Source organism: Natator depressus, chromosome 7, assembly GCF_965152275.1.
Source record: "Natator depressus isolate rNatDep1 chromosome 7, rNatDep2.hap1, whole genome shotgun sequence".
NCBI classification, from domain to species: domain Eukaryota; kingdom Metazoa; phylum Chordata; order Testudines; family Cheloniidae; genus Natator; species Natator depressus.
The window spans coordinates 54,139,700-54,164,559 of NC_134240.1; the positions used below are offsets into that span (position 1 = coordinate 54,139,700).

The 24,860-nt window shown below is 47.4% G+C and overlaps 2 protein-coding genes across 2 annotated transcripts; one reads left to right on the top strand and one right to left on the bottom strand.

The window, feature by feature from the left end:
* Nucleotides 1-8,424, top strand: LOC141991555 (zona pellucida sperm-binding protein 4-like). The gene is made up of 12 exons (XM_074959884.1): nucleotides 1-76; nucleotides 389-510; nucleotides 592-694; nucleotides 1,295-1,450; nucleotides 1,906-2,093; nucleotides 2,586-2,683; nucleotides 3,750-3,880; nucleotides 4,286-4,475; nucleotides 4,565-4,712; nucleotides 6,121-6,199; nucleotides 6,802-6,900; nucleotides 8,216-8,424. The coding sequence occupies exons 1-12, from the start codon at nucleotides 25-27 to the stop codon at nucleotides 8,326-8,328; spliced, it is 1,479 nt and encodes a 492-aa protein (XP_074815985.1). The 5' UTR covers nucleotides 1-24; the 3' UTR covers nucleotides 8,329-8,424.
* A 3,681-nt stretch (nucleotides 8,425-12,105) lies between these two features.
* BLOC1S2 (biogenesis of lysosomal organelles complex 1 subunit 2) lies at nucleotides 12,106-24,612 on the bottom strand. Its single transcript, XM_074959885.1, has 5 exons — nucleotides 24,469-24,612; nucleotides 22,529-22,645; nucleotides 19,509-19,628; nucleotides 15,462-15,566; nucleotides 12,106-14,887 (listed from the first exon to the last, which is right to left on the bottom strand). The coding sequence occupies exons 1-5, from the start codon at nucleotides 24,524-24,526 to the stop codon at nucleotides 14,856-14,858; spliced, it is 432 nt and encodes a 143-aa protein (XP_074815986.1). The 5' UTR covers nucleotides 24,527-24,612; the 3' UTR covers nucleotides 12,106-14,855.
* Nucleotides 24,613-24,860: the final 248 nt, after the last annotated feature.

Consider the following 24,860-nt stretch of genomic DNA (forward strand, 5'->3'; position numbering starts at 1 on the left):
TGTGGCCAGAGAAGCTTGCAGTTCATGCTGCATCCTGGCCAGGCTGGGGTGGACTCCCTGGCACTGACTGCTTGGGGTAAGTGAGGCCAGCCCTGTGTGCCCCTCCCTGGGTGTCTGGAGGGAGCCCAGTGTGTGGCTCCAGGGAGAGGGGGAAGGGACTAATTCTGTCCCAGGGATCCTTCTGCTTGTCCAAGCCCTGGCCAGCAGCTGGCTGAGTCCTAGGGAGCCTGAGCAATGGCTGAACTGAGCTGGGCAGGGCTTCTGGGCTGGCCTGGCTTGACCTGGGCAGCCCTTCTGCCCCCCTGCAGCCAGGAGCTTGTCCCTTCTGTGCAGGGAGGCAGTAGCTCCTTCCCCTGCACTGGCTGCTGATCTCCTTGTTCCTCCCTAGATACGGCTGGGAAGCTGCATGCTCTGCAGAATGACTCCAGCTGTGGGGTCTGGGTCTCCCAGGCTGCAGATGGCTCCAGGACAGTTGGTGCCTCCTATGCTGGCTGTTATGTCTCTGAATGGGTGAGTGACCTTCTGGCACCTGCCTTGGGTTCTGTGCTTGCTGCTCTGCCAGCCCTGATGTCTGTGGGTCTCTCTCCCCAGGATGGCGGTCACCTGATGGTGGTTGGTGTTGAGGGGATGGCTGCTGGTGGGCGCAGGGCCCTGCATGAGGAGAAGGTGCTCAGGTGCCCCAGGAGCCTGCCAGGTGAGGGCCTAGTGTCTTATGCTGAATGCCCCAGCCTGTGGCTGTGAATGATCTTGTGGAGATGGCTGCTCTCCTCCAGTTACACAAAGGGAGGCCTGTGTCTCCCTCTTCTCCTCCCTGGGGTCAGGTGGCCACTGTGGGGCCAGTGACAGCCCTTCTTTGCAGGCTGAGCAAGACAATGCCCCTGGCAGAGAGCACTCCCTGCTGCTTGGCTGCTCTCTCACATAGGAGAGCCTGGCATTCATGGTCTTTGTATTGCATTAGCCCCTAAGGGCTCCAGGCAGGGCCTGGGGATGGTGACAGGTGCTGAAGGCTTCCCTAGAGGCCATGTCTCCACGAGGCCATTACCCAAACTGTTCCTGGATTAAACGGTGAGTCTCTGGGCTGAGAGGGCACAGACCAGGTTCCCCCTGGATGGTGCAGATTGAAGCCCCTCAGCAGAGTGTGAGCTGGCAGCAGGATGTCTGTCCTGCAGAACGCCTGGGGCCCTGAGGGAGCCTCAAAGCTCCTGGCCAGGCCAGGAGGGAGCATGCTCTGTAGTCCAGTCTCTTGCCCCACCTAGTCTCTGTTCCTTACTGCTTCCCACCTGTCTCACCCCAGCCCTGGATGCTCCAAGCCCCGATGTCTGTGCTGCCATCCAGAGCCAGGACAGGCTGCCCTGTGGCTCCCCACCCATCGCCCGGGGAGTCTGTGAAGAACAAGGCTGTTGTTACAACCCCAGTGATAGGGTGAAGCCTTGTTACTATGGCAACACAGGTGAGTTTCTGTGCACATGAATTGTCCAGAGCTGACTAATGGTCCCTCGTGTGGGTGTGGGGGGCAGTGGCTGAGATACCTGGCATCAAAGCTGAGTGGGGTTTCCACATACCCAGTCCTGCAGACAGCTGGGTGCTGGGCTAGTTAGTGTGATATCAAGGCCACGTGCAATGCTTTCCATCCAGCCTCAGGCTGAGTGCTTCAGCCGTGACCAATAACAGACCCAGCCCCTTGCTCTGGAATCCACAGCACATGCCTTGTGGCCATTACAGCTCCACCATGAGCTATATTGCCAGGGTCCCTTGCAGTGCCAGCCTGTGCCCTGGAGGGGTGCAGTAGAACATGGTGGGTTCTTATCCAGCTCCGGGACAAGCTGCTGGCTTCTGCTCTAGTGTCCTGGGACTGGCTAACCCAGGTAGGAAGGTGGCCCTGACTTGTCCCCGGCTCCTTTCCAGTGACAGCGCAGTGCACTCCAGATGGCCAGTTCTCCCTCGTGGTCTCTCGGGCTGTGACTCTGCCCCCCCTGATCCTGGACTCGGTGCATCTGGCCAATGGGCGTGGTGCTGGCTGTGTCCCTGTGGGGCAGAACAACGCCTTTGTCCTGTTCCGGTTCCCACTCTCTGCCTGTGGCACCACTTTCCGGGTAAGAGTTGAGCTGGGGGAGGCCAGGATGGGGTCACTCAGCAATAGAAGGGGATTCACTTTTTACTTATTAATTAACTCAGAGTGTGTTAATACCAGCTGTGCATATTTTTTATTAGTGTTAGAGGGCAAACAACGTATAAGTTTACTCTGTATAAGCTTTATACAGGGTAAAATGAATTTATTTGGGGTTTAAACCCCATTGAAAGCTGGGGATTTGAGTGTTAAAAGCAATTTTAAGCTGCTTTGAGTTAAGTTTGTAACTCATTACATGGCATATGTAGCATAAAACATATTCCAGTTATATATACAGAAGCATATTTCTATAAAGCCTTATGGGGGCACCATAACAGCTGCACGTTGTCAGTGAATGCCACCTGACTAGGTTCAGTGGTGGCCTAGAAGAACTGCATCACGCCACTGAAGATGCCAATTCTTGGCTAGACGACCATGCACATGCCAAATAAAATAAGTGATTGCTCTCTCCTTGCAGATGGTTGGAGACCAGGGTGTGTATGAGACTGAGCTGGTGGCAGACAGGGATGTGAAAACCTGGACTCTGGGCTCCATCACCAGGGATAGCACCTTCAGGTAACTCCTGGGGCTGGTATCTCTACCCTGAATCTCTAGAGCTGCCTCTGTCATGTCAGGCAATAGCATGGGAGTGGTTCAGGGCCAGCTGTTCCTCCAGCCAGCTGTTACATGGCAGTGCCAGACTGCAGTGACTCTCTTCCCCAGAACCCTGGGCTCTCTCCACTCATTGGGGAAGATTGGCCATGAGGAGTGAGGTGAATGGGGCTGAGCATGAAGCAAGTCAATAAAGGGGATATTGGTTTGTAACCCTTTCCTGGGCTGGGGTGTCGGGAGGAAATGGAGTGAACTCACCAGCCAGCATGTCCCTCTGCAGCCAGGCCTGGCATTGTAGCAACTCCACATTCAGCCTCTGCTCAGGACTCCCACCCTCTGGTTGGGTCCCTCCTATTCACTCATTCTGGTGTAGGAATCCAATATGCTCAAGTATCTGACCCTGTGTTGGGTCACTTGCCCCAGCCTAGGTTCTGTAGTCACTGACTCTGCTCCCTGTGGGAGGTTTTCCTATCCCCTCTCCTGGGGATGGGAGGGGAACCAGGCCCACCCTCTGCTCTAGCTTCCAGCCCAGGAACTCTGGGATCAAGCAGCTATCACTGTCTCTTCTTACAAGATCTTCCACTTCCTACCTCTGCCTGCCCACAGGTGCCTTTCCCAGGACTTCATCGTCCACTCCTCTTTGGAAGTCTGATTCCTTGTGAGGCTTCCTGCTGGAAGCCTCCTTTTGGCAGTTTCTAGCCGTCCCCTGGCACCTGCCTGGAACCCTGGCTGCTCTGTCCGTTTGGGGCTAATCCTAAAATAGAACTCCCTATGGCAGCTCTCCTCAGTCCTTCCCTATTGCCCTGCAGTCCCTCATCTATAGGAACCACCCACTGGGTTCTCCCTAGATGGGACTAATTCTTAATTGCCTTGCCTCCAGGTGCCCCATATGGGGCAACTCAGCTCCCCTGAACCCTGTCCCTCCCACTGTGGGGTTCATACCCCCCTCTGGTGCCCTTCCCCTCAATGCCATCTCTGCAATGCATGCCTGGCCTTGATCATCTCATCTTCTTGGCACTCTCACCACCAGGTTACACGTCCGCTGCAGCTACTCCATCAGTGGGAACTTCCTCCCCTTGAGTGTCCAGGTCTTCACCCTGCCCCCGCCCCCCGCTGTGTCCCAGCCTGGCCCCCTGATGCTGGAGCTGCGCATTGCCACAGGTAGGAGAGCTCCTTGGAGAGTGACGTGGTGGAGCAGGGGCTCATTCTTACCTCTTGGTGTGGGAATCTGGTCTCTGGCTTAGCTGCCCCTCCAGGCCAGATGAGGCCTTAAGACCCTGTGGAATGGATCTAGGGAGGATGGGGGAGATAAGGCTGTGACTTGACTGTCCTTTGCACTTTGATTTTAGGATTCAATTACAGCTCACTTCTGGCTGAGAGGTTATCTGTCCTCAGTGTATAGAAAGGCAGCCCTGCTCCTGCATTGTGGGCTAGATCTAGCACAGTGGGAATGCTTACCCCTGAACTGGGAGTCAGGACCCCCTGAACAGCTTGTGGGTATTGGCCCCATATGATGCACTAAGCTTCTCTACCTGCAGTGACCCTCTCTGTGCTTATCTGTTCCAGAGCAGAATTACGGCTCCTACTACGCAGACCAAGATTACCCTGTGGTGAAGGTTCTGCGGGACCCCATCTACGTGGAGGTCCGGATCCTGCAGAGAACTGACCCAGATCTGGTTCTGGTCCTGCACGACTGCTGGGCCACCCCCAGCACCAACCCCCAGCAGCAGCCGCAGTGGCCGATCCTGGTGGATGGGTGAGTGACTGGGGGTCCAGGGTAAGGGGTCTCTATTTTGGCCTGGGGAGTGCAGGGCACCTTCTGACAACTGCTCCCCTCATTCCCAGGTGCCCGTACACAGGAGACAACTACCGCACCCAGCTGGTGCCTGTGGGAGCCGCCTCGGGGCTGCAGTTCCCATCTCACCACCAGCGCTTCATCGTCAGAACCTTCACCTTCGTGGAGTCTGCCTCCCAGCGGGTGCTCACAGGGCCGGTATGGCTTGTCAGCTGCTGTAGCTCCACTCCATTGGAACAGCAGCCCAGCCTCTTGTGAGCTGCTCAGAGTGGACATGAGACCTGGCCTACAGGGACCTCAAACAAGCAGAAGGGGGCTTTGACTGTTCATGCTGAAGCAAACCAACACCTCAGCTGAATCATAACCAGCTAATGGCCACCTGTGGTTCTGTAGCTGGCGACTAGGGAGAAGTGATGTTGCAGCTAGCCTGGGACACTCTTCCTAGAGTCTGGGAAGAAGCAGCTCAAAAACAGAGCCTTGGCCACTCTTTGTAAATGGCAGGCCACATGGAAAAGCCTTTAAAACTAACCTTTATCCCGGATTGGGTGTATGAATACACTTGCCCTAAAGCCTTGTCTTGAGGCCAGCTGCCTAGTGAGATCACAGGACTTGGAGTTATGTGACCAGTCCCATAGTTTCTAAACCCACTTTAAGTTCCTCACTGGGACCTGGGGCAGTCACTTATCCCCATGCTAAAGACTGACCTGCCTCCAGTCTCTTGAGGCATCACAAATGTGAAGTATTTACTGACTGAGGAAGAAAGCAGTGCTAGAGCAGGCTTCCCACAGTGAGTGGGGAAGCAATGTCAGATGCTGCTCATTCTAGAGCAGCAGCTTTCAACCTATTTACCACTGAGCTGCATCTGATACCTGTTTGGCCCTGCAGCTGTCACATGGGCCACAGCTCTGTGCTGACTTGGCCATGGGTCACAGGTTGAGAACCATCTTTCTAGAGCTTTAAACTAGTGTATGGAGGGAAAATCTCACCAGCACTTGAGATACTAGCAGATGCTTTATAGTAGCAGGAGTCTTGACCAAACTGCCTTGACTCTTCAGTATCTTAAGGACTGACTTGTAAATTGGACTTGGGTGCTGTTGTCTCACGACTTGAAGTATGTGGTGCTGTCCCCACCTCTTAGCTCCCACTGAGACCTCTGACTACTGCTTTGCTCTGTAGATGTGACATGTCAGGGAGAAACTCTCCTGTAATCTCTCTAACCACCTGCTCGGTTTGTCAATATCTGCCTTTCAGGGAGCTCTTCCAAGTGCATTAGCTGCTCACATTCCCATTGGGATATACACTATCTATATTTCTAAACCCTTGGTTCTTTTTCCTGTCCAGAGTGGGTGGCTGACCATCTAAACACAATCCAGGCTTGTCTGTGACTTGACACTGAAACTCCTTCCCTTAGTGTGGGATAGGAGGGGGCCATGCTGCAGGGCTCCCTCTCAGGGGGTCCTCACCTACTGGCTGGGCTCCCAGAAGCCTTGGGAAGTAAAGTGCTGGGATACAACAGCAGCCCCTAGTCTGTTTAGAGAATCCCCTGCAGCACTGCTCCTATAGCTAACTGCAAGAGCCTGATTCCTAACACCTGTTCTTCCTCTAGGTGTACCTGCACTGCAGTGCCTCCATGTGCTGGCCCTCCAGGCTGGAGTCCTGCACCATCTCCTGCCCTGCTGGAGCCAGTAAGTGCCCAAGTTCTGCTCTCTAGGGGGTGGGAATAAGGGCTGCTGCCAGGACTCCTGTAATCAGTGGTGGATCTGTAACAACCACTGGGGGCTGGTGATGCCTAGCTGAAAAGCAAGGCTGCTCTTTCAGGAGGCAAGTGGCCGCTGGCCTGTACACAAGGCACTGCCACTAGGGAGGAGGAGTTGCACAGACCTGCCAAAATCATATTTTTAGGTCAGTTGTGATTTGGGCCCAGCATGACTCTAGGACTGTTAGGCTGAAGTGTCACCAACCCTTTCAAATGGCAGTGATTGTGGCTAGTACCCTCTGAGGGTGCAGCAGATGAGACTTCCATGCAGTGCAAACGTGTCATTACTTTGCTAGGTGCTGCATTCTTAAGATCAGATCAATGCAGCTGCCTCTTCAACTTGTGTCCAAGCTTTGATCTTTATTGGAGAAAAATTGGGGATTAGGCTGTACATAGCAACCTTTGCTGCAGGGGATGCTAACTTACTCGTACTGTCTGGCAGTCTCCTCTGGGATGATGGGAACAGGCTATCAGGTCACTCTGGGGCAATACTGCTTTGAATCTAAAACATGTTCCTCATGTGTCTCTCAGGGGGTAGAAGGAGCTCTGAGCATCACCCAGAGACTGACCTTTCCCCCATCACCAGCAGGGGGCCTGTGTTTCTTCTCCAGGGTGGTGCAGAAAGAAATGATGCTGTGCAGAGCTTTCGTGAGTACCACTGACCTGACCACTCCTAGCACTTAGGATTCTCTCTACAAGGGAGCTTGGATGCAGCCATAAACGACACTGCCAGAGCTCCATCAGTTGTAGGGATGTGACATCCCCTTGGGCTCAGATGAGCACCAAGATGCACTACTCCCTGCCTGGCACTGATGTCCTTGCACTGTCCAACCTGCCAGTTGTAAGCATCTGAGTCTAGAACCTCTATCCCTAGGTGTCTGGTGAACTTGGACCAATACCAAGGTTGGGGTAAAGATCAATCCCCCTTCACCCCTCATCACCCTGGGAAGAGATGGTGAAAACTGAGGTGGCTCTGTTGGCTCCTGTAACACCTGAAATGTCAACTGCAACCCCAATTCAGATTATAGTAGCATCAGGAGGGCCCCAAAGTAAAAACTGCAATTGCTGCTCATTTTGGTCACTAACATGGCAGTGAGAGGTTTCAGAGTAGCAGCCTTGTTAGTCTGTATCCGCAAAAAGAAAAGGAGTACTTGTGACACCTTAGAGACTAACAAATTTATTTGAGCGTGAGCTACAGCTCACTTCTGTAGCTCACAAAAGCTTTTGCGCAAATTTGTTAGTCTCTAAGGTGCCACAAGTATTCCAGTTCTTATGGCAGTGAGAGGGGTTCCTACTAATCAAGTATCTAGCTCTCATGCTCCCTCTGTTTAGATGTAGGTTATTTAATTTAAAAAAATCAGATGGACCATAGACAAAACTATAGTTCTGGTACAAAACCACTTTAAATAGCAATTTGTTGCCTATTACTTACTAAAGACACTTAGTTAGGAATAACACCGGCTCCAATCTCTAACATTTCCCTTTTAATGCCAAACTAGTTTATCCCCTGTCCCTTCTTAAATTGGACACAAAGATCTGATCTAGTGTACTCTCCTGACTTAGTGGATCTAAAGCAGAAGTCAACAGGCTTCCGCATACTGATGTTTGCCTCATACATTATACTTGGGGGGGGGGGGGAATGAAAGGCCCATCACCAGTGGGGAGGGAGGCCAAATTTTCCAGAGATGTTCCAGCTAACAAACCATTGGGGAGAACTATCCCCTTTCAGATGTAAGCACAGGCTGAAGGCTCTGGACTTCCAACCAAGGGAATCTGCAAGAGGGAGGTGTCAATGACTTAATGTCCACTAGCTTAATATTTTAGTGTGAAACTCTCCTACACCTAAAATCATGATGCATATATAGCTCCTTACCTCAGTATAGATGGGGCCTAATTTGAAGCAACAAAGGGGCTCCCATGCTCCTGCTTGCCTGTGTAGTTATACTCTTCATCTCTCTAACAGGACTGCCCATGACTGCTGGAGCACCCAGGGTGCTAGCTGTTGCTGGTGTGGCACTTGTGGGAGCCCTGTTCATGATACTTGTCTCTGCAATGTAGTGAGTACAAAGCAATGCAGCCTGAAATTACATTGCAATAAACACTTCAGACTTATCTGCCATTTCTGGGTCTTTCTGATCAGTAGGGAGGCTACTGCTACTGGGATGGGGCAGGCAAGGTTTAGTACTCAATTGAATTGAGATCCCAATGCATAGCCTTTGACTTGGTGAGTTTCTCTCCTTCCTGGTGCCTGGAAATTTCCCTCTCAATGCACATTAGAATGGTCTCCAGTCAAGTGCATGACCAAGGCTACTACTAGCACCTGGCTACATAAAGTGGTGGAACACCTGCTGCCTTGTCAGCATTCTGAACAGATCGCCTTGTCAAGATTCACCTGGCTGTAGCCTTCTGCCTCTGGAATATGCCTGCCTTGATTGCTAATATACTTAGCATACACAAGGGGGTTCAGATGCCCCTGCTTGTGTGGGCAAGGGCTCCCTTTGCTTTGGGCTTTAAAAACAAAACTTTCTGCCCCAGAAACTCTTTAATTCACAGGATCCATCTCCACTAAAGAATGAAACCTCCAATCCTCCCCTCCTGTTACAAGGGACACTGCTTCAGTTATAGTGCCCTCAGGTTGCTATTGCACAGCTCCCCGAAGCAGAGCCTTTCAGGGCAGCCTGAAAGGCCATGTGGGAGCCCTGGGGAATTGTGAAGAGTCAGTCGTTAAGTAGCAGTAACATTTCCCAGTCCTTCTCTCAGCACAGAGATCAGTGTTAACTGTCAGCTTTCTCCTGGCAGGGTGAAAGGCAGGCAGTGGTGGCTGTACAATCGCTACACATGAGCCTGAAGCTCAAGAGGTGGAGTGGTGCTACACTCACATTTGAACTACCAACAGCGTAGTGGGACTAAGGTCAGCCTGTACCCTAGAATGAGCAACCATTGCTGCAGAATGAGGAATACTTCTCTGTGGGGACAGCTTGCTGTGACCTTCAGCCCCAGGCCATCAGCCAAATGAGTTCTCCTCCCTGCCTCAAAGGAGTGGCATACTACTTGCAAACACTTCCTGAGCAGTTAATGACCCATTAGACTTTCAACAAGAGTACTGGCTGTCTTAATGCTGCTGAGCTGTAAGAGCTCAGCTGCACCTAGGGCCAAAGGTGCCACCCTCTCTTTGTGGCTTGCTCTTAAGAACTGTAAAATAGCCTGATTATCTTCAGTGATCTTAGCCTAAAATTGGATTACTTAGGTTGCAGTTTCAGTAGTCCAGACTCTCAGTGGGTGTAAGCCACAAAGCTCCCCTGGAGTTGTAAGGACATCAGAGGAGTCTGGTGCTACCACTTCACAGGAGTTAGTAGGATACAAAAGATCTCAAAGCAGTGAGGGCAGAACAGGAATCTAGAGCAAGGGACACTGAAGCTTCCTCTGATAGGAAAACTGTGCAGGAGTATTTAAAAAAGAGATGTCTTTAAAAAAGAGCACCTACATCCTGCTATTATAGAAATGCCAACATGCAGTTTGACAGTTGTTCTCTGGGCCTATGTGCTGACAGAAAGGGGATGAGAAAACACTCTTCCCTGCTAAAAACAAGATGGCTTCCTTCTATATGGGGGGACAATACTATAATGTTAATGACAGTGTAAAATGTATGCAACTTAAAGGGGGAAAGACTCTACAGAACTGTCAAGCCGTGGAGAATTGGCTAGATGGCTGACTTTGGACCAACTCTTTCCTTTGAAAGACACTTACTCCTCAGCTCTACTTGTATTTTGCTGAGGGAGTAGGCCAGAATAAGGGGTGTTGCAGAAGCCATCCACTCACTTATCTCCAAGAAATGAACTTTTCCATGGAACAAGGACTGCTGAAAACCAGTCTTGTACAAACAGCCATACTGGGTCAAACTAAAGGTCCATCTAGCCAGGTATCCTGTCTTTTGAGAAGTGCGAATGTCAGGTGCCCCAGAGGGAATGAACAGAACAGGTAATCAAGTGATCCATTCCCAACTTCTGGCAAACTGAGGCTAAGGCCACCATCCCTGCCCATTCTGGCTAATAGCCATTGATGGACCTATCCTCCATGAACTTATCTAGTTTGCTGGGTTTTTTAAGACCCTGTTAGTTTTGACCTTCCCAACAGCCTCTGGCAAGGAATTCTACAGGTTCACTCTGCGTTTTTTGTGTGTGTGGGGGGAAATACTTCCTTTTGTGTGTGGGTTTTTAAACCTGCTGCCTATTGCGTTTGGTGACCCCTAGCTCATGTTATGAGCAGGCATAAATAGCACTTTCTCCACACCAATCATGGATTTTATAGACCTAGATCATATCCCCCTTAGTCATCTCTTTTCCAAGCTGAAAAGCCCCAGTCTTATTAATCTCTCTCCTCACATGGCAGTCATTCCATATCCTTAATCATTTATTGCCCTTTTCTGTACCTTTTTTCCAAATCTTTTTGAGATGGGGCAACCATACTTGCACCCAGTATTCAAGATGTGGGTATACCATGGATTTATGTAGCAGCAATAGTGTGGTGTTGAACTCCATATGTTTTATGGAAATATGACTGAGTGTAAATATAATGTAACTAGAATAGACTTTTGCATAAAGCATAAGGTATCATTACAAAGCTAATCTACAGAGTTCAGAGTAGCAGCTATGTTAGTCTGTATCTGCAAAAAGAAAAGGAGTACATGTGGCACCTTAGACTAACCAATTTATTTGAGCATAAACTTTCGTGAGCTACAGCTCACTTCATCAGGTGCATTCAGTCCAAGAAGGCCAATGGCATTTATACATAGGGGCATTGCCAGCAGATTGAGGGACATGATCGTTCCCCTCTCTGTGACATTGGTGAGGCCTCATCTGGAGTACTGTGTCCAGTTCTGGGCCCCACACTACAAGAAGGATGTGGAAAAAGTAGAAAAATTGGAAAACATCCAGCAGAGGGCAACAAAAATGATTAGGGGACTGGAACACATGAGTTATGAGGAGAGGCTGAGGGAACTGGGATTGTTCATTCTGTGGAAGAGAAGAATGAGGGAGGATTTGATAGCTGCTTTCAACTACCTGAAAGGGGGTTCCAAAGAGGATGGCTCTAGACTGTTCTCAGTGGTAGCAGATGACAGAACAAGGAGTAATGGTCTTAAGTTGCAGTGTGGGAGGCTTAGGTTGGATATTAGGAAACTTTTTCACTAGGAGGGTGGTGAAGGACTGGAATGCGTTACACCTAGGGAGGTGGTGGAATCTCCTTCCTTAGATATTTTTAAGGTCCTGCTTTGAGCAGGGGGTTGGACTAGATGACCTCCTGAGGTCCCTTCCAACCCTGATAGTCTATGAACCAGGACAATTGGTTGTAAATGGTGCTGTTTACCTGCAAACCTTCCTGGGTATGTGCAGGCCAACACTGAAAGAATGGAGAATGAGGTCTTACTGTGACATGTGATGTCACCTGGTTCTGGAATCCATCTTAAACCTGGTCCCTTACCATTTAGAAGGAAGGGTGGGAACCCAGAGAGGAACAGGATTCCCACCTTGTGCCAAAGCTATAAAAAGGGGGTGGCTGCAGTCATGAGAAATCCCCTAGTTACCACCTGAGCTGGAACCAACAAGATGTAGACTAAGGCATCTAGTCTGTGAAAGAAGCTTAGTGGAACATCTCAGGGTGAGATTTACACGTATTCAGTTGCCTAAATGTATTAGGCTTAGATTTGTGTATTTTATTTTGCTTGGTAACTTTGTTCTGTTACTTGAAACCACTTAAATCCCACTTTTTATACTTAATAAAATCACTTGTTTATTAATAAACCTAGAGTAAGTGAGTGCTCATCCAGATACTAAACAGCTGTGCATATCTGAGTTATAGAGGGCAGATAATTTGAGTCTACCTGGTATAAGCTTTATACAGAGTAAAATGGATTGACTTGCGGTTCAGATCCCAGTGGGAGATGGGTGTCTGGGTGCTAGAGACAAGAATAGCTGCTGCGTGGTTTTCAGTTAAAGCCTGCAGCTTTGGGGGCACAGACCAGATCTGGGTCTGTGATGCAGCAAGCTGGCTTGGGACTCAGGAACCCTGCCTTCTTGAGCCACACATGCCATCAGGGAAAACAGGCTCAGAGGTAGTTCCAGTACATCAGGTGACAATCCCAAGGGGGTCTGTGACCAAACCTGTCACAAATATATTTTTCTCTCCATTTCTTAATGATTCCTAACATTGGTCACTTTTTTTGACTGCCACTGCACTTTGAGTGGATGTTTTCAGGGAACTAGCCACAATGACTCCAAGATCTCAGTGAGTGGCAACAGCTAATTTAGACCCCATTTTCTATGTATGGTTAGGATTGTTTTCCAATGTGCATTACTTTGCATCTATCAACATTTCATCTACCATTTTGTTACCCAGTTTTTAGAGAGCCTCTTGTAGCTCTTTGCAGTCTGCCCAAGACTAACTTTCTTGAGTGGTTTTGTATCCTCAGCAAATTTTGCCATCTAGTTACCCCTTTTTCCAGATAACTTATGAATAAGGACTGGTCCCAGTACAGACTACTGTAGGACACCACTATACTGCTCTTCATTCTGAAAACTCACCATTTATTCCTACCCTTTGTTTCCTATCTTTTAACCAGTTACCAATCCATGAGGACCTTCCCTCTTATACCATGCCAGCTTACTTTGCTTAAGAGGCTTTGGTGAGGGGCCTTGTAAAACGCTTTCTGAAAATCTAAGTGTGCTATACCCACTGGATCCCCCTTGTCCAGATGCTTTGTAGGGTGTGTATGCTTTCATTTACAGTGCTGCTATAAAGAATAATTTTTGCTCTGCAATATTACAGAGCAAGCTTCCACTACTGCTACTCACTGTTCATCTAGAAAGCAAACTTTTCCCTCAACCTGAAACCCCTTCAGGGCAAACTTTAGCATTCAGTTCCCAAGCTGAAAGCTTGTTTCTTCAAAAAAAAATTACATGCTCACGACTCACTGTCAGCCTTTTTATTAATCAGATATAAAGAAATCTATCTCTAATAACTACAGTGAAATGCCCACTTTCCCCATGGGAAATACTCAGCAAAGGTTGAAGAAATGCTCTTATAGTACAACAGGGCCTGAGACCTGATTGTGCTAAGTCCACAACCTGTTTGTTAATTATAAACTGAATACAACTTAAGTCTCCTTAACAGGGCACACATAGAACACCAAGGATCAAATATTCTAAGGGGAGAAGTGCAACAAATCAATTAAATGTAGTAGAAAGACAAGTTTGTTATAGTTAACCTCTCCTTTGATTGTCTTTGGGGGCTTTCTCTTTTTGTCCTGAAGCTTAGTCTACCCTCCAATACCACCTCACTAAAACTCATGAATTGATAAATCTGGCTTTTACTTGTAATGTTCATATCCCATTGTTACAAATGGAACCGCTTATTTTCAGCTGATGAGTCTTTGGTTCCTATCTCATACCTACACTACATAGCAGTGACACCATAAATATTATTGGTTCCTATCAGAAGTTTGCTTTTAGATAACTAAAAAGCAGATAAATAAGTAGTACCATAACTTGCAGGGAGGTCTATACAACTCATTTACAAAAGATACAATCTCCTAGTACTGGGAAGTATCTCAATGAAACTGATTATGAATCGTCACTTGTTTTCACAATGCAAGATCTTAGCTTTTCTAGCCTGTTACATATTTACTTAAAGCTTGTCAACACATGGAGTTATCCTGGGATATTCTGGAATAAGCTGTTGACAATTTAAGTGCCTTTTTCCAAATGTATCTTTGCTTAAATCCACTTCCAATGAATTTAATCAAAGTACAGAATTAGTCTTAAATATCTTCTCCTGTGATCTCTAAATACACTCACTGACAGTTAGATGCTTCTGTTCTCAGCTACATTAAAAGGATAAACCTGCATAAAGCATAAGAAACTAGTTCTCAGAAACAAAATCTGAGTTAGTTTCAAGACTTTTGCAATGGAGAAAAATTTTATTGTAAAGCTATAACTATTATTCCGCTTTCAACAGAGTCTGGATACCAAGACAAATTTAAGAGGATCCAAAACCATGCTCGCACCTCTGAAAACAGATCTTTAGACAGTACAGATGGAAAGAATATTTATGCTAGACACAGGGCTCTAAGTGAGGAAAAGGAAGCAGTGGAACAAAGGGAATTTCTGGTCCTACAGCTGTAGAGGAGAATGTATTGGTAGGCTATGGAGGAAGTTTTCTACAAGGCCATAGGTCATATGGAACTCAGGAAGTATTACATTTGAACACTGTCTTATGGTAACTCATAAGAGCTCAGTGTAGCTTTCAGCTTTTGACTACAGCTCAATAATAGAGGCAGTAAAAGAACAGGCTTCTGAGAAAAGGGAAGGTTTTCTAGCCTCAGAAGGAATAGACACACAGCAACATTACTAGTCTGATGTCTGCTACAGTCAAGTCCTTAGCTAAGGCATCCATCCCGCTGGCTACACGGCTCTTCCAGAATAACAGCTTGTATGTTTGGTGCAGTTCAAACCTTAGGAATTTGACAAGTCAATCTGAGTCATGACCCAATTCTCGTATCTTAGGAAAAAGTGTCCTTTTGTTGTAGAATTTCATCGTTTCTCCAGTTTTTTGTACTTTGCTTCTGCAGAAGAAAAACAGAATGGTTGTTAGAACTGAGAGGAGGGCTAAAGGAGCCAATCCTGTAAACTGCTGTGTATTCTAGATTCCCCTTGACTTCAGAGTCACAAGAGGCACTTGGGACAGTTTTTCAAAGGTATTTAGGCACCTATAGTTGCAAACAGGTGCTTTTAAAAATACCACTGGGTGCTTAGCTCCCATGGAAATCAATGGGATTTATGCACATAACCTCCTTAGGTGAAATTTTTAAGAGGACCTATCTGCATCTTTAGGCACCAGATATTGAGTGCCTTGCATAATCAGCTGGTGTTAATAATTACATTGCAACAATACCCACACTATAGTCAGCCTTCACATAAAGCCTGCTACTTCTAATATACCCAAGTTATAATATGCTTCTTGCTATTCCAGAACATTTCTATTACTCAGTTTCCTGAAAGGAAGAAAATCACATACTGCATTTTCAGAGTTCCAACACAGACTAGTTAAATCTTTATGAAAATTACTCCTGGCTTCTTCCACGTACATTGTACAATAGGCTATCCTGCTCAATAATAACAATACAGGAACATGGTTACCAAGTTTTTTCGAATAGGCATCCAGCTTGTAGGCTGCTTGTTCAAGAGCTGCCACCTGCTCTTCAATGAGGTTGATTTGTTCCAGATACGGCTGAAGACCAGCATCTTAAAAAAGGGGGGAAAACCAGACCAATCAATTCTTACTAATTCGCTGAAAGGAAACAGTTCAGACCTGAAACAAAGAGCTTCTCAGGACACTGTTTGGTCAATATATTTTACAGATGACAAAAAGAACAAGTGTCTAGAGATGGATTTTTAAATATATTATAAAAATTAAATTATTCTCAAACTCATCACCAAAAAAAATATACAGTGAGAATTAAATCAATACAAGTATCTTTTTAAATTCTTAATCGGTTTCTAATCAGCTGAATGCAAATATACTGAGTATGTAGCCCAGTTATGAGAATGAAAGAAAAACCTATTTACTTCACTCACTGTACAGGCATTTTATTATCTATAGTATATAGCTTTATAAATGGTATACAAGACAGACAGCTGCACAAGGGCTATCACCCATTTTGTACATATATCCTAGAAATCTCCAGCTTTCAGCAGTAATCAAGCAGGATTGATTCATTATCAGCATTGATGTTGAATTCCAAAGCTTTACAGTGTTTGGAAAACAAGATCACGTGTACATAACCCGTATCTGTGATGGAAGGTATATAACTGACATTTACACAAACCCAGATTTTGAAGATCCACTAACACTTCCTAGAAAGTCATCCCAATCTTAGAAAGAAACTTTCACTCTTTCAGAAACAGGTACCGAATAAAAAAAAATTATGAGGTCTCTCCAAAGGTAGGTAAGTACATATCCTGAGCTACGTTCCCTCGAAGCTACGCGGCTGCGCAGCTGCCTCTTAAGCCCTGCGCAGGGGCTCAGGGCTGCGGCGGGGAGAGGCACCTCAGCACAGACCTGCTGGGGCAGGGAGAGGCACCCCTCCCCGCCAGCCCCAGCACAGACCTGCCCTGGACTGGCTGTGGGAGAGGCACCCCTCCCCCAACACAGACCTGTCCCAGACTTGTCAGGGGAGAGGAGCCCCTACCTGGGCTTGGCCCCTCCCCATCGGAGCTGCCACAGCCAGGGAGAGGTGCCTCTCCCTCAGCTCCGAGCTGCTGTGGTGAGAGGGCTGGGAGGAGTCCTCTCTCCCCACTGTAGCCCCTGGGCAGCCTGCACCCCAAATCCCTCATCCCTGGCTCCTTCCCAGAGCCCCCCCACGCACTTCAACCCTCTGCCCCCTCCCAAACTCCTCATCCCCGGCCCCCCCGCACACTCTGCCCCAGCCCTGAGCCTTCAACCCCAGCCAAAACCCTCACCCACCCCGCACCCGAACCCTCTGCCCCAGCTCTGAGCCCCCTCCCACACGCCAAACTCCTTGGCCCCACCCCCATCACATGAATTTTGATATGTGCACCAATATGAAGGTGATGTGTCACACATCACCTCCATATTGGTGCACATAACAAAATTCATTCCGGACAAGGATGTAAAAAATTAGAGGGAACACTGATCCTGGGCCAGGACATTCACAATGATTAGGGCCCTACCAAATTCACGGCCACGAAAAACGCTTTACGGTCTGTGAAATCTGGTCTTTTGTGTACTTTTACCCTATACTACATACTGATTTAACGGAGGAGACCAGAGTTTTGCAAATTGGGGGTCCTGACCCAAAAGGGAGTTGCGGGGGGGGGGGGGGGTCACAAGGTTATTTTAGGGGGAATTGTGGTATTACCACCCTTACTTCTGCACAATCTTCAGAGCTGGGCGGCCAGAGAGAGGCAGCTATTGCCCTGGCGCTCAGCTCTGAAGACAGCGCCCCGCCAGCAGCAGGGCGGAAGTAAGGGTGGCAATGCCATACCATGTCACCCTTACTTCTGTGCTGCTGCCTTCAGAGCTGGGTGGCCGGAGAGTGGCAGCTGATGACTGAGGGCCCAGCTCTGCAGGAAGCAGCACAGAAGTAAGGGTGGCAATACCATTGTCAAGGTTCCTTCCCCACTCTGAACTCTAGGGTACAGATGTGGGGACCCGCATGAAAGACCCGCTGATTATTTCTACAAGTTTAGGTTAAAACTTCCCCAAGGCACAAAGTCTTTGCCCTTGGATTAGGTAAAATGTTGCCACCACCAAGTGTTTTAGACAAAGAACAGGGAAAGGACCACTTGGAGTCCTATTCCCCCAAAATATTCCCCCAAACCCCACACCCCCTTTCCTGGGGAAGGCTTGATAATAATATCCTCACCAATTGGTACAGGTGAACACAGACCCAAACCCTTGGATCTTAAGAACAATGAAAAATCCATCAGGTTCTTAAAAGAAGAATTTTATTTAAAGGAAAGGTAAAAGAATCACTTCTGTAAAATCAGGATGGTAAATACTTTACAGGGTAATCAGATTCAAAACATAGAGAATCCCTCTAGGCAAAACCTTAGGTTACAAAAAGACACAAAAACAGGAATACACATTCCCTCCAGCACAGTGAATTTACAAGCCAAAACAAAGGAAAACCTAACGCATGTTCTAGCTAGATTACTTACTAACTTTACAGGAGTTGGAGGGATTGCATCCTTGATCTGTTTCCGGCAAAGGTATCACACAGACAGACAAACCCTTTGTCCCCCCCTCCAGAATTGAAAGTATCTTGTTCCCTCATTGGTCATTTTGGGTCAGGTGCCAGCGAGGTTACCTTAGCTTCTTAACCCTTTACAGGTGAAAGCGTTTTGCCTCTGGCCAGGAGGGATTTTATAGCACTGTATACAGAAAGGTGGTTACCCTTCCCTTTATATTTATGACAACCATACTATGCCATCCTTACTTATGCGCTGCTGCTGGTGGCGACTCTGCCTTCCGAGCTGGGCTCCCAGCCAGCAGTTGACGCTCTCCAGCTGCCTATCTCTGAAGGCAGCAGCACAGAAGTAAGGGTAGCAGTACCACAAGCCTTCCTACAGTAACCTTATGCCCCCTCCCCGCAACTCCTTTTTGGGTCAGGACCCCTACAATTACAACACCATGAAATTTCAGATTTAAATAGCTGAAATCATGAAATTCACTATTTTAAAAATCCTATGACCATGAAATTGACCAAAATGGACCGTAAATTTGGTAGGGCCCTAACAATGATGACACAAAGTGCCAATATGGCTAAAACACAGTTTCCTTTAGGTTACAAATCACTATTTAACTTAATCACATGTCTTACATTTTTTCCTTTACCTTCTCCTATGCATAAACTAAGCAGCTGAAAGAAAAGGAGGACTTGTGGCACCTTAGAGACTAACCAATTTATTTGAGCATGAGCTTTCATGAGCTACAGAAAGCTCATGCTCAAATAAATTGGTTAGTCTCTAAGGTGCCACAAGTACTCCTTTTCTTTTTGCCAATACAGACTAACACGGCTGTTACTCTGAAACCTAAGCAGCTGAAATAACTAGTTGGGAAAATAATACTAAGGAAGGGCAAAGTATTTTGGTGGATTAAACCTCTTTATCCCCATGCCACTGTTGATGTAGATAAATATTATTGTCCTTAATGTATGGATGAAAAAAGAAAAGGAGTACTTGTGGCACCTTAGAGACTAACCAATTTATTTGAGCATAAGCTTTCGTGAGCTACAGCTCACTGTGACGGACTTAGCTTATGGACCTGAGCAAACTCTCCCTCAAAGTCAGTGGAGTCTTTCCATTGACTAAGTTGGATCAGACGCTAACTTGCCCAATGCCACAATGGGACTCTGACAGAGCTGGGAATACAATCCAGGGTTCCTGGCTTCACTTCTGCTAACTAATCACAAAACCAACCTTCGTCTCCCACACAAAAGCAAAGAGCGGAGGATGAGTACTATTCAGAGAGCTCCACTCATTTAACCGTCAGCTTCAAATGAAAATTATTCTAGACTTATCACATATTCTAGGCACATACAACCTTTACAGACTTTTCTCTCCTTCAGAAATTAATGGAAGTTTGAACTATAGGCTCCTAGATGCTTCGTTTACTGTGTAACATCCATTTACTATAGTCATTCCTGACTCGTTTTTACTTACATTTTTGATTTAGGTCCTTCAGGTTTCGACTAATGTTTACAGCAATATCTTTCATTTCCAGATATTTCAAGCTAGTCAGCTTGTTCATGTTTTCCAGGAGTTTGTAGTCTTCACTGGTGGCTTTAGAAAAAAGAGAAAATACTTACACCTTTATAAAAACAACTAGCAGAGTTTGGAATCTAAGTGCATACTGTTCAGAGCTGAAGAGTTCAAGGTGACAGCTGAACATAGCTGAGAATATCTCATTCAATAATACGGCTCTTAGCAAGATGCTCCCTAAAAATGAGGGGATCAAATGTTGCGGACTGAAATATCAAATGGACTAAAGAATAAATATGTAGCATATTCAGTAAAAAACAAGAACTTATTTTATACATTTCTACAGTACCTATCGTTCTGGAAGGCAAAACCTTCTATTTACAAAGCTAAAGGCCTTGATCCTGAAAGCTGATCTGCATGCAGGAACCTTATGCCCACGTAGAGCCCCACATAAGTCAATGGGGCTTCATACAGGCATGGTGGTCTGCCTGAATGCAACAGCCTGCAGGATCAGAGCTTAAGACACCATTTTTGGTTTTGCATTTTTGTAGGGAAAAATAATGAGAGAAACATTAAGCTGAAAAAAGTTGGAAAATGTAAGAGGTAAGACTTCTGTGTTAACCTTCCCTCTGTCAGTCTGCATATAGTCTTTGATTCAACAGAGCACCATTAGAAAGGAAAGATGGTCCAGTAGTTAGAGCATTAGCCTAGGAGTCGCGGGATTGGGGTCTCTGCTCTGCCATAAACTTCCTGTACGACATTAGGCAAGTCACTTAGTCTCGCTCTGTTTCAATTCCCTAGTTGCAAAATGGGGATAATAGCTACCCAACCTCACATGGGTCCTGGGAGGATAAATACAAAAAAATAGTGAGGTGCTCAGATACTACAGGAATGGGGGCCAGAGAAGTCCCTAAGATAGACAGAGGTGTTTAAATGCCTTACTGAGTCAGGGTCACAAGCAGTATGAAATGACAGAAATTCTTTCAAAGTCTGCTGATGTGATGTACTTTGGACAATATGGGTGGCTTGCCAATAACATGCCACCAGGCTATTTGTGGCTTAACAACTTTAGCACAAATGCAATTTACATAAAGTTGCCGCTGCTACAGAGCCAACACCCTGAACTAGCAATTTCTGTTCTCTCAACTGCAGCTAATGAGAACAGTAACCCATTTCAGCATGCTTCACGGGATGTTGGCTCTGCCGTGCACACACACAATACTTGTTCCATTCAATAACGTGGAGCAGCTGTAGAGTTCCCTATAACAGGGTGAGCTGCCAACCAAACACCCCCTGGTGGTCAAAGATCATTTCATGGCACCTGTCTCTGTCACTCCTGCTTCAGGGGCCTCTTAAATAAACTCCACAGCCCTAGTCCAAAGGTAGTGTAAGCGCTCCCCTTCTTGAGTCCAATTTATACAGTCCCCTCGGTACACACTGGCACTCCAGGCCCCAACCCCAGTTCAGTGTCTCTCTTCCCCTTAGCTAGGGAATCCCCAGCCCTCTTTCCTGGAGCTGGGTCCCCATTCAGTGACCACTCTCAGGCTTTATCTGGCTGGAGCTCAGCCTTCTAGCTTTGACTTCCAAACTCCCCTGGTCTCAGGGTCTTTCTCCTGTCTTAGCAGGCTACTCCTAGTTGGGGTGACCTCCTTGACTTCAGTCTTTCCTGCAGGGGAGCCCTTCCCATGTAGTCTGTGCTGCAGCTTCCTGCTGTACTTAAAGGGGACAGTTGTGGTTCCATTACATGGCCTTTACTTCCCCCACCTATGGAGGTGAGTTATACTTGTCACAGGAGAACGGCAGCCCAGCTCAGTTCCAAAGTCAGCTTTGGTCCAGTCATGAAGATGCAACACGTTTACAGGTCCCTCTTGCTCTACATCTGTTCCCTCCCCACTGGGGGCTTGTCTATGTGAACACTTAGGGCAAGTCTACATTACAATATTAAGTGGACCTAAGTTATGTCAACATACAGCCACCACAGTAATTAAATCGCTTTTGCGTGTCCACACTACACTCCTTGTGTTGGCAGTGTGCGTCCTCACCAGGAGCGCTTGTACCGATTTGACTGTCAGCATGAGGCATTGTGGGATGGCTTCTGAAAGGCAGCAACAGTTGATGTAAGCAACGCAGTGTCTACACTGACACTGCTTCGACCTAACTACATCGACCTAAGCACTACGCCTCTCGCAGAGGTGGAGTTATTAAGTCGGTGAAGTGGGCGAGTTACATCAGTGGGAGCTACCTTTTAGTATAGACGCTTACAGAGTTAGGGAATAGATTAAAGCACACTAGGGAACTTTTAGCACGTGGTAGCAGTGTCCATGCAGGCACTTAGTGCATGGCAGGCTACAGCGAAATAGATTTACACCTCACCTTGCCACAAATTAAGTGTTCATATAGACAAGCTCTCAGAAGAAGAAATAGTTAACCTGATTCAGTACCACACTAAAAACTTTTTGAAAGATAAAACGTCACATCAATCTGGGGCCCTCTTTAGCTTTACATTCAGATGCTCTGATGTTCTATCTCAACACATGATCCAAGTGGCAGCCATCTAACTGCCCATGTGACCCCGCTGACATGTGTTAACTGTTCGCTAGAGCACTTTGATCTCATCCTCTTTGAAATGGGACTAGGTCAAAGCATGTTAATGAACTATTAATGCACATCAGCAGGGTGCATGTGGACAGTTAGACTGGGGCAGGCTAGTGCAGGGTGGATTCACACCCCAGGTTGCCATAATCTAATTGCTTGTGTACATAAAACCCTTAAATTATATTAAAGTCACTTTAATTCTGCCCACGCAGGAGCTGAATGCAGTTTAACTAATCCATTTTTAATTCACACCTTTAATTAATTTGGATTACTTTTCCTGAGTATCCCTGTGTCGACAAGCCCTAAAATACTAAGCAAAGTATTTCTTTTTTTAAACAGTTTATCTCTATGCTAGCCAGGTTTGTTAGTTTCACAGTTTGCCTTACCTGTCAGTTCACCTGTTAAGTAAGTGGCCATTTTGTTGAACATATCCTTACAAAGCTCATTGATATCTGCTTCTGCTGGTTCCTTAGCTTCCTCTGCTGTCTCCACAGCAGGATCCTCTGATCAGGTTATAAATGAACAGTACAGAGGTAAGGGAAAGTTAGTCAAATACTGAAATACACACAAGATAGTAAAAACAGCACAGATCTTTTTGTTACATTTATTTTCAACATGGGGTGTACATTTTAGATTAATAAACAATTAACCCACAAAGTTATCTGTAAAATAGCATAAAGTTGATTTAACAGCTTGATTTTAAATCAATAAATATTTTATCTATTTCAGGGGTAGGCCTCTGTAAATTTCCCTTATTATTACAAAGGCAAAAATTAAATGATGTGAAGACAATGATTTCAGGAAAGATCTTTGAGTCTGATCATTTCTATTGGCTGTACCTACTGTCATTTTTTCCCATCTTTGATCACTGATTGAGAACTGTTCCCTATGTCCCCTTCAGAAGGTGCTGCAACAGTCCCCCAGTCCTGTCCACTAAACTCTTTCTTCTCCTTCAAATCCCTTTGTAACATTCCTCCTGTTCTTCCCACAAATAATCTCTCCACTGCTTCATCTGAGTAGTTCTCTTCTGCTCTGTATTTTCTTGTATTTTCTTTACGTGGCTTGATCCTGAGATATTGGATTGAACACACTGCTAGCTGTGTTCCTTCAACGATTGATCACAGCTGCAACAGAGCCTGGCAGTGCCCTAGTGCCCAAGCACCCATAACTCCAACTGACTTACCTAGGGGCTGAGGGCACTTAGCAATTCCTGGAAGAGCTTGGCATACTGCAGGATCAAGCCCATAAACAATATGCATTCTGGAGCAGTGAACCAGACTTACTCTATGTTTGGAATAGTGTGATGATAATTTGTGTGCTATATAAATGGTTAGGAAAAAGAAAAGGAGTACTTGTGTAGCTCACGAAAGCTTATGCTCAAATAAATTGGTTAGTCTCTAAGGTGCAACAAGTCCTCCTTTTCTTTTTTGCGAATACAGACTAACACGGCTGCTACTCTGAAAAATGGTTAGTAAGCATCAGTTCCTTCTGCGAAGAACTGTGATAGTCTTATTAGCCTGGAAAAGCTTTTCATGACAAAGCCATAGGCTGCCCATCTAAGTGAAGACATTTTCCTTTCCCTGTTGCTGCTCCATTCTTCTCACTTCAGTGTCATTGTAAGCAAAGAATATTTGCCAAATAAAGGCTGTAGCAAGTCACATGTGAGACAGAGAGAGAAATGGCACCAGCTGCCTATAACAGAAGACAGGTGCCATCACCCACTTCTGGAAGGTTTAACATTATGTATGACAGTGGGGAGCACGGTGTGTGGGGGAAAAAGACTAACTCAGCCTTGTGAAGGGCAATCAGCCAAGCCAGCACCGCAGCCTGTCACTGCTGAAACAACCCCTGCTTGGTTGGGGGATGGAGACCCTGCTCTTTTGGCCACAGAGCGATGCCACCTGGTTGGCTCACACCTGCCAACAGGTGATGGGGGAACTAAGAGCTCTGGCCGTGCCCGTTCCCGCCCCAGCAGTCACGAAGGCCAACAGACAAGTGCGGGTCCCTTTGGGATGGGCGCGCCGGCCCCTCTCGTAGCCTGGGGCGTGTGAGGGGACCAGACCCCAACTCTACGGGGTCTCCTGGGGCAGGGGCCGAACCCCTGAGACCCCTCCTAGGGCAACAGCGCCAGCCTGCTAGCGGCTCCCGCTCAGGAGCCAGAGGCCAGCCCGTAGGAGGTGGGGGCACATGAGCAGCGCGGCACCCGGGGGGGGGGGGAGGTCACAGCTCCAGGCCCCCAGCTTGGGGTGGGGTCTCAGGTCGGGGAGGGGGCTGGGGCTGGGGCTCGGGCCCGGGTCTCAGGCTCCCTCCCGGGCCTCTCTCTTACGTTTGGCTACTTGCACCCGGGCCTCCAGAGGACCCTCGGCAGCGGCAGCGGTTGCCATGGCGACAGGCCCCCCTCCAGTAGGCAAAACCCGGCCGCTTCCGCGTTCCACCGAACTCGGCGAGCGCGGTCCCGCCCCCTGCTCCCTACTGCGCAGGCGCGGGAGCGTGGCGCTTGCGCACAGACACGGCTGTCACACGTCCCTCTGCGCACGTGGTTATCCTGGGCGGGGACTCAGGTGGCGGGAGGCCAGTGGCCCCTGGTGTGGCGGGGGTGGGTAGGGCAGCCCTCCTGCTGCGTCCCCGCTGCTGCTAACCGCGTGACACCCCTGCTCCAGGCCCCAGCGGGGCCATCCGCATTCGCCCCTTGCTGGCAGCCTTGGCAGAGCGGCCGGC

Excerpts from the sequence above, each read along its gene's own strand:
- BLOC1S2 (XM_074959885.1), bottom strand. The coding sequence starts at position 24,526 with ATGGCAACCGCTGCCGCTGCCGAGGGTCCTCTGGAGGCCCGGGTGCAA. Across the intron at positions 22,646-24,468 it reads CCGGGTGCAAGTAGCCAAAC|AGGATCCTGCTGTGGAGACA; the intron begins GTAAGAGAGAGG and ends TAACCTGATCAG. Across the intron at positions 14,888-15,461 it reads TGCCTATTCGAAAAAACTTG|AAGCAAAGTACAAAAAACTG; the intron begins GTAACCATGTTC and ends TTTCTTCTGCAG.
- LOC141991555 (XM_074959884.1), top strand. The coding sequence starts at position 25 with ATGCTGCATCCTGGCCAGGCTGGGGTGGACTCCCTGGCACTGACTGCT. Across the intron at positions 3,881-4,285 it reads GGAGCTGCGCATTGCCACAG|AGCAGAATTACGGCTCCTAC; the intron begins GTAGGAGAGCTC and ends TATCTGTTCCAG. Across the intron at positions 6,200-6,801 it reads CTCCTGCCCTGCTGGAGCCA|GGGGTAGAAGGAGCTCTGAG; the intron begins GTAAGTGCCCAA and ends TGTGTCTCTCAG.